General features: G+C 44.7%; 1 protein-coding gene across 1 annotated transcript; it reads right to left on the bottom strand.

Moving 5' to 3' along the window:
- Positions 1–7,751: 7,751 nt before the first annotated feature.
- LOC119340488 (GTP-binding protein SAR1A-like) lies at positions 7,752–8,988 on the bottom strand. The gene is made up of 3 exons (XM_037612408.1): positions 8,763–8,988; positions 8,535–8,666; positions 7,752–8,268 (listed from the first exon to the last, which is right to left on the bottom strand). Exons 1-3 carry the CDS (start codon positions 8,889–8,891, stop codon positions 7,948–7,950), a joined length of 582 nt encoding a protein of 193 aa, XP_037468305.1. The 5' UTR covers positions 8,892–8,988; the 3' UTR covers positions 7,752–7,947.
- Positions 8,989–9,345: the final 357 nt, after the last annotated feature.

Genomic DNA, 9,345 nt, shown 5'->3' with positions numbered 1-9,345 from the left:
TTTTATTGCATGGATAATTCAAAAAACAAATATAAATTACTATTTTTGCTTTATTTAATCTAAGTAACAGAAAGTAAAAGGAGGGTACAGAAAGTTGTGCTTCCTAAATTCATCCATCTCATGCTCATCAAAAGGAATCCATTAACAAGGTTGATCAAGTCTTATTAACAAACTTCTTCCGAATGACATGGAACCAGAGAATTTTCGAATAACACTAGGTTACCTCAACGGGGATATGCATGTCCCCAACAATAAGAATATCATATTTCTTTTTGACAGTTGGAAGAGGGAATTCAAAACTTCCAATAGTAATAGTTGAGATTTTTCCAATAGAATTGATACTGTGAACTTGAGGTTGTTTCTTCGGAAAGTGTGCCATGTGCTCATTACCATTAACATGAAAACTGACATTGCTTTTGTTGCAGTCAATAACAGCCCCTGCAGTATTCAAAAAGGGTCTACCCAGGATAATCGACATACTGTCGTCCTCGGGAATATCAAGAATAACAAACTCCGTTAAGATAGTAATGTTTGCAACCACAACAGGCACATCCTCACAAATACCGATGGGTATAGCAGTTGATTTATTACCCATTTGCAAAGAGATTTCAGTAGGTGTCAACTTATTCAAATCAAGTCTACTATATAAAGAGGAAGTCATAACACTAACACCGGCTCCAAGATCACATAAAGCAGTTTTAACATAGTTTCTTCTAATGGAGCATGGTATAGTTGGTACTCCTGGATCTCCTAGTTTCTTTGGTATTCCACCCTTAAAAGTATAATTAGGAAGCATGGTGGAAATTTTAGCTTTCGGTATCTTTCTTTTATTAGTGACAATAACTTTCATATACTTAGCATAAGGAGGCATTTTAAGCATATCAGTCAAGCGCATACGCAAAAAGATAGGTCTAATCATTTCAGCAAAGCGCTCGAAATCCTCATCATCCTTTTTCTTGGATGGCTTAGGAGGAAAAGGCATGGGTTTCTGAACCCATGGTTCTCTTTCTATACCGTGCTTCCTAGCAATGAAGTCTCTCTTATCATAACGTTCATTCTTTGACTGTGGGTTATCAAGATCAACAGCAGGTTCAATCTCTACATCATTATAGTTACTAGGTTGAGCATCATCATTAACATTATCACTAGGTTCATGTTCATCACCAGATTGTGTCTCAGCATCAGAAATAGAAATATCATTGGGATTCTCAAGTGTGTCAATAACAGGTTCACTAGAAGCATGCAAAGTCCTATCAATATTCTTTTTTCTTTTTCTTAGTAGGACTAGGTGCGTCAGTATTAATTCTCTGAGAATCTTGCTCAACTCTCTTAGGATGGACCTCAGGATACAAAGGTTCCTGAGTCATTTTACCACTTCTAGTCATAACTCTAACATCATTACCATTGTTCTTATTATTTAACTCATTAAGCAAATCATCCCGTGCCTTAAGTACTTTTCCTAATTGAGTCTTAACCATGGAAGCATGTTTACTAATAAGCTTAAGACAACTTTTAACTCTAGACATATAATCACTCAAGTGTTCAACCATATAAGCATTACACTTCAGTTGTCTACCAACATAAGCATTGAAGTTTTCTTGTTTAACAATAAAGTTATCAAACTCATCCAATCATTCACTAGCAGATTTATTATGAGGAATATCACCCTCATCAAATATATAGAGAGAATTTACATTTACTACCCGTGTCGGGTTATGAAGACCATGTATTTCTTCAATAGGCTGTAAATTCTTAACATGTTCACCTTTAATACCTTTTTCTTTCATAGATTTCTTTGCCTCTTGCATATCTTCAGGACTGAGAAATAGAGTACCTCTTTTCTTCGGAGTTGGCTTAGGAGTTGGCTTAGGAGTTGGTTCAGGAAGTGTACAATCATTATCATTACTCAATATATTATTCAATAGCAATTCAGCTTGCTCAACAATTCTTCCCTAAAAACACAACCAACACAACTATCTAGGTGGTCTCTGGAAGCATCGATTAGTCCATTATAAACGATATCAAGTATTTCATATTTCTTGAGAGGATGATCAGGCAAAGCATCAAGTAATTGGAGAAGCCTCCCCCAAGCTTGTGGGAGACTCTCTTCTTCAATTTGCACAAAGTTAAATATTTCCCTTAAGGCAGCTTGTTTCTTATGAGCAGGAAAATATTTTGCAGAAAAGTAGTAAATCATATCCTGGAGACTACGCACACAACCAGGAGCAAGAGAATTAAACCATATCTTAGCATCACCCTTTAATGAGAAAGGAAACAACTTAAGAATATAGTAGTAGCGGATTTTCTCCTCATGAGTAAATAGAATGGCTATATCATTCAGTTTAGTAAGATGTGCCACAATAGTTTCAGATTCATAACCATGGAAAGGATCAGAATGAAGCAAAGTAATTAACTCAGGATCGACACAGAGTTCATAATCCTTATCAGTAACATAGATATGTGAAGTAGCAAACGCAAGATCATATTGCATTCTAGCATTCAAAGACTTTTCTTTCAGCTTAGCTAACAGTTTCTTAAGATCATCTCTATCATTGCAAGCAAAGAAGTCTCTAGCAGTTTCTTCATCCATAATATAACCCCCAGGTACAATAGGAAATTCATATCTAGGGGGAGAATCACAATCATCAGTTTCAATAATATCATCAGTTTCAGTAATTTCATTTTCTCTAACCCTAGCAAGTTTCATCAAGAAATTCACCTAGTGGCACAATATTATCAAGCAGAGAAGTAGTATCATCATAAGCATCATGCATAGCAGAAGTGGCATCATCAGTAACATGCGACATATCAGAATCAATAGCAGGTGTAGGTGTCGCAAGTTTAATCAAAACAGAAGGTGAATCAAGTGCAGAGCTAGATGGCAGTTCCTTACCTCCCCTCATAGTTGAGGGATAGATCTTGGTTTTGTTGTCTTTCAGATTCCTCATAGTGATCAATAGATATAAGTCCCAAGTGACTCATATAACAGAGCTATACTCCCCAGCAACGGCGCTAGAAAAATGTCTTGATAACCCACAAGTATAGGGGATCGCAACAGTTTTCAAGGGTTGAGTATTCGACCCCAATTTATTGATTCGACACAAGGGGAGCCAAAGAATATTCTCAAGTATTAGCAGCTGAGTTGTCAATTCAACCACACCTGAAAGACTTAATATCTTCAACAAAGTATTTAGTAGCAAAGTAGTATGGAAGTAACGACAACGGTGGCAAAAGTAATAGTAGTAGTTTTGTAACAATCGTAACAGTGGCAATGGAAAAGTAACTTAGCAAAGATCAATATGAAACGAGCTCGTAGGCAATGGATTAATGATGGGTACTTATGTCGGATGGCATTCATCATGCAACAGTTATAACATAGGGTGACACAGACTAGCTCCAATTCATCAATATAATGTAGGCATGTATTGCGAATATAGTCATACGTGCTTATGGAAAAGAACTTGCATGACATCTTTTGGCCTACCCTCCCGTGGAAGCGGGGTCCTGTTGGAAACTAAGGGATATTAAGGCCTCCTTTTAATAGAGTACCGAACCAAAGCATTAGCACTTAGTGAATACATGAACTCCTCAAACTACGGTCATCACCGGGAAGTGTCCCGACTATTGTCACTCCGGGGTTGCTGGATCATAACACATAGTAGGTGACTATAACTTGCAAGATAGGATCAAGAACACACATATATTCATGAAAATATAATAGGTTCAGATGTGAAATAATGGCACTCGGGCCCTAGTGACAAGCATTAAGCATAGCAAAGTCATAGTAACATCAATCTTAGAACATAATGGATACTAGGGATCAAACTCTAACAAAACTAACTCGATTACATGGTAAATCTCATCCAAACCATCACCGTCCAACAAGCCTAAGATGGGATTATTCACGCATGGCAATGAGCATCATGAAATTGATGATGGGGGATGGTTGATGATGACGATGGCGACGGAATCCCCTCTCCGGAGTCCCGAACGGACTCCAGGTCTTCCCTCCCGAGGAAGAACATGGCTTGGTGGCGGCTCCGTATCGTAAAACGCGATGATCCTTCTCTCTAATTTTTTCTCCCCGAACGTTAATATATGGAGTTGGAGTTGAGGTCGGCGGAGGTCCAGGGGCCCCACAAGGATAGAGGGCGTGCCCCAGGGGGTGGGCGTGCCCCCACCCTTGTGGCCAGGGTGTGGGCCCCCTTTGGTTGATTCGTTCGCCAATATTTTTTATTTAATCCAAAACTGATCTCCGTAAAGTTTTAGGTCATTCTGAGAACATTTATTTCTACACAAAAATAACACCATGGCAATTCTGCTGAAAACAGCGTCAGTCTGGGTTAGTTCCATTCAAATCATGCAAATTAGAGTCCAAGACGAGGGCAAAAGAGTTTGGAAAAGTAGATACATTGAAGACGTATCAGTATGACCGGTGGGTCGTGAGCAATAGGCCCGGGCTACCCTGTGGCTGCAGGGCTGAGTCTTCCCTCTGTTGCTATCCCGTTGGCATGGTACCGTCAATAATATAGCCAAATATAGTTGCTCAGGGACACAGAGTAAAGGTCGAGAAATTGGAGATGGTATGAAAGATTGTTTCAAAAAATGATCCATTGGCGTTGCAAGCACAAATCATGGTTAACTGGTTGTGCTAAAGAAATATAAATCATTGAGAAAACAACACAGACGCAAATAGAAAGAATCAATATGTGACAAGTGTGAGTAAGAGAGAATGTTATGGCAATTCAAGGTAATATGTATCAACGTTGCATTGCCTTGCATCCATTTGCAAATGACACACACATGCACATAGGTTAAGATGTGGTGGTGTGGAAATATCTAGAGATATCAATAGAAAAACACCACTATAGTGTGGCGAATGATAAAAGGGGGAAAGCTGAAGATATTTATGAAAGGGGAAACGTTTGAGATCGACAGACCGGCCGAACGCAGCGCCGGTCGCCTCGCGCATGCAATGCTCACTCCATCACGCGCGACGTGTACATCGGGTCCCACGCACCGCCTTCTTTTTTTACTCGGCACACCTTATCTTTTCCTCATCCAAACACACCCCGTGGACAACTCCTGACCACACCTTCCTCATTTTTCTGGATCGGGAATGCGAGAGTGAGGAGGCAGCACACCATTGTTTGGATGCTCGCGACATCGGCTTCCGCTCCCTTGCCGTGCTCCGCCGCAGTCGCCCCCGCAAGTCCTACGAGTTAGCTCTCCACTCCCCTCACAAACCACCATGGATCCCTCGAGTTGAGCTCTCCTTTATGTTGTTTTCTTTCCTTCCTGCAACAATCCTCCATGGACCACATGAGATTCAGCTCAGACGTGTGCTACTGCGCGACCACACCGTGTTGTGAGCTGCGATGGGCAAGTGGCGGTTGGTGACCACGACCGGCGAGTGCTACAACTGCGGCAACCAGATGTTGGGACCAGCGCTCAGTTTTGCTACCACAATGTTTTGATTTGGCCCGATTTTACTTTTTTTTGCTACCATCGTCTTTTGTTTTGCTGGAACCAGACCAAATTTTTGCTACCAACCGCGTTTCGGTTTTGTTGGAATCGACGCCAATTTTTTGCAATTTGCTACAACCGGCGTTTTGGTTTGCTGGAACCAGCTGCATTTTTGCTACAACCGGTATTTTTTGCTTTGTTGGAAGAACGCCCAATTTTGCATTTTTGCTACCAATGTCATTTTGATTTGCTGGAACCACCTTCAATTTTTGCTGCCACCGGTGTTTCGGTTTTTGCTACAACATCGCCCAATTTTGAATTTTTGCTTCCACCGTTTTTAATTTTGCTGGAACCAGCACAAAAATTTGCTATCACCGTTGTTGGTTGCGAGCTATGGCGTCGTCGCCATTGAATCTACAGGGGGCGAGGGGACGTAGCACCGACGAGGGGCGAGCGTCAGCGGCGGCCGTAAACAGAGGGACGACACATGCTACGCGGCGCGGCGGAGGTTTCTGCCGCCATTTCTCCCTGTGTTTGGCGGAGGTTGCTGCATCCCGAGGATGTGGACGGGCCTCAGACACGGCGCGGATGCTGCGAGGAGCGGGGCTGGCGTCGAGGGGATGCTGCTTTTGTGCCTCGCGGAACTGCACGCGTGTGGGTTGGAGGCGGAGGTGAGGGCCTCAACTCGCTATTAAAAGGCAGAGGAGATTTTTTTCCTGTTCATGCGTTGACTGTGTGTGCGGGAAAGAAATAGAAGACCATCGGACGGTGCCTATTGTTTGCATCCAACGGCCGCGCGGCGACCGGCCGAATTTGGACCGGTCGACCGGCGCCTAGCGTTGGCCTTTATGAAAGACCATGATTTCAAACAAAGTTTCGCTAAAACAATTAATACCATTGGTTTGCTAGCATCAAGCTAATACTATATCGGAACATCCCTACCAAAATACATTTAAGTATCAAGATCTATAATTTGATTATATGTCAAAAGATGGTCGATTGTAGAATCACATATATCTGTAATATACAACATGTATCAAATCAGTGGCCAAAATAATATTTTGAAGACCATATACTTATGCAAATGATCCCTCCGTGAAGACGTGACGACCGAAGATGGCAGATCCTAAAGTGTGCGCATGCGATATGCATTGTAGGACACTTAGACTGGTTGGTGCACCTCAGCTTGCCAGGCGGGTGGCTTCCTGGGGCCACCAGATTAGATGGTGTTCCCTGATGCGGTTAGGACACATCTTTATACTTATAAGTGTAGCGATTTTAAGGTGGCTTTGGGGTAATTTTTTATACTTATTTTGTCAGACTCTTGTTGAATAACTTAATAAAGATGGTTGCATGCATCATTTTCATGCAGAGGCCCGGAGGTAATCCTCCGTTTCAAAAACAAAAAGAAGTGAAAATTTGTGAATTGGATGGAGCACCTCTCCAATGGGTTTAATTTTCACCGGTCTAAGAGCATCTACAGCCGGGTCTCTCATACCTGTCTGAAACGTCCGGGCAAGCTGTCCGGTAAAAAAAATCTACCCTACCGGACCTCTCAAATCGCAGACAAACGCCCGGGCTGACCGACACCCCTCATATCCAGCCCAAATATAGGGCGGATATGGGGCGGCCCAGGCACGCCCGGGAGCGTCCGCCTGACAGGCCCGGCCCACCACCGACCCAATAAAAAACCCCAATCCGGGCGGTGAGCTCAAACTCTAGCTCACTCTCTCCCTCTCCCGTTTCGTCCACTCATCTCCCTCTCCGATTCCGACCCCATCCACGACGATGAGCAGCTCTGGCAGCGATTCCGGCTCGGAGCTCGACTACGAGGAGAAGATGGCCCTCCGCATTGCGTTGGAGCGGTCAAAGGTGAAGACCGGCGGCAGCTCCGGATCTGCAGCGTCACCGCAGCTCCCGCGTCAGCGCAGCGCGAACGCTGGAGTTGGACCCTCTCGGGTCGCGCGCAGTGACGCAAGGACATCATAGTCTCCTTCCCTCGCTGGCCGCTCCTCCACGCTGGAGTTGTTCCTTTGCAGCCAATTTTTGTTGTCCGTCGTTTGATCACGTAGGATAAATTAACGTTTGTATGTGTAGTATGAATATAAAGCGCCGGATATAAGATATGCGGATGCAGAGTGCCAAATATGAGGCGTGCTCGGTCACATCTCACGAATAAGAAATCCCCAAATTTGGCTGAGTAGGGTTAAGATATTGCCTACTCTGACCACCACATGTGCGCCTACCCACACAAATATTTTGACACCATTGGGAAATTTTCAGAATATTCAAAAATATATTTAACAAAAGCAGGAGTCAAAAGTATAGGCCGGATCTAGGCTTCAGGAATATAACAGACTGACAAAAAGACTAAGCCAAACTAGCCACTAAGCAATCAAGTTGATTGGTCATGGAAACTGCAATGTACTGTACATATGTAGCGCCACAAGAAGAAACAGAGATGCCTTTCCTCTGCTCCATCTATTTGATGTACTGCGACATCCATCTGAAGCCATCGCCGTAGCCCATCTTCCGGACCACGCTGCACATGAAGACCTCTAGGGGCCGCCTGCCGTTGTGGGAGAGATCGACGTTGCCCTTGCCGGTGGTGTGGTACTCCAGCCCGAGATAGTAGCGCAATTCGTGCTCAGATAATGCGCTTGCGATGTCGATCTTGTTGCCGAGCACGAGGAAGGGCACGTTGAAGAGCGCCTCGGCCGAGAGGAGCGCGTCCAGCTCCTGCTTGGTCTCGTTGAAACGCTCGCGATCGGCAGCGTCCACCAGGTACACGACGGCGTCAACCTGCAAGCAAGATAAGGTCTCGATGAAAGATGAAAGAAGATAAAACTTGCCGTGAGCACGCCTATATATTTTATGCCATCCCAAAGGTTCAAACTAAGATAAACAGAGCAAACTAGGTTACTAGTTACATGATGTTGAATTCAAGCTCTGTTCAAATTAAGATGAATTAAGCAAAACAATTCGATCCTCTTCACAGTGTTCGTACGTAGGAAAACAGAGGATATGCATGCATGCTCCGTGACTGAAACAGAGGAATCTGAGCAAACCTTGGCGAAGTAGTCCTTCCAGACACGGCGCGCGAACGCGTGGCCGCCGAGGTCGAACGCCTTGAACCTGATCTTCCCGATGCTCAGCTCCTCGGACGTCGGGTGCTGCGTCGGCTGGTGCTGCGCCAGTCTCTGCATAACCAATCGGCATGCGTAACACAAGAACAAAGTCAGCAGATTACCAGAACCCACAAGATTGAGATCGATCGGAATCGTATGTATACCGACCTCGTCCTTGAGCATCTGGAGGAGGGTGGTCTTGCCTGCGTTGTCGAGGCCTAGGAAGAGGATCTTGGCATCCTTCTGCCACAGCCCCAAATACGCCAGAGCGTCGAAGAACCAATCCACGAGAAACATCCCGGCGGCGGGCGGCGAGCGGCGAGTCAGCTAGCGAAGCGAACCGGGATCGTTCGGGTGCGTGCTCGATCTGCGCGATTTCGTCGGGAGACGGCTTTCCTTGCTTGTTCCTGTTTGCTTTGATTTGAGGCGAGGTTCTCCATGAATTATATAGCTGCCGGATGAGAAGTTGGTTTGGCTGGAGGAGTCCGCGACGGGTACGGCGACGCGTCTCCCCGTAGATCGGACGCGGTGCTTTTAGATCGGACGGTGGTGGGAAGGTTTCTCTTTTAAGTGTGTGCTCGGTCTGCGCGTCTTCGTCCCGAGACCTTATTGTGTTCCAGTTTGCTTTGAGGCGAGGTTCTCCATGAGTTTTATAATCTGCCGGACAAGAAATTGGTGTGGCTGGAGGAGTCCACCATGCATCTGCGACGCGTCAGCCCGTAGATCGGATGCCGTGCTTTCTACATCGGAC

Source organism: Triticum dicoccoides, chromosome 7B (assembly GCF_002162155.2).
Source record: "Triticum dicoccoides isolate Atlit2015 ecotype Zavitan chromosome 7B, WEW_v2.0, whole genome shotgun sequence".
NCBI lineage: Eukaryota > Viridiplantae > Streptophyta > Magnoliopsida > Poales > Poaceae > Triticum > Triticum dicoccoides.
This window is presented reverse-complemented; position numbering and strand designations above follow the sequence as displayed.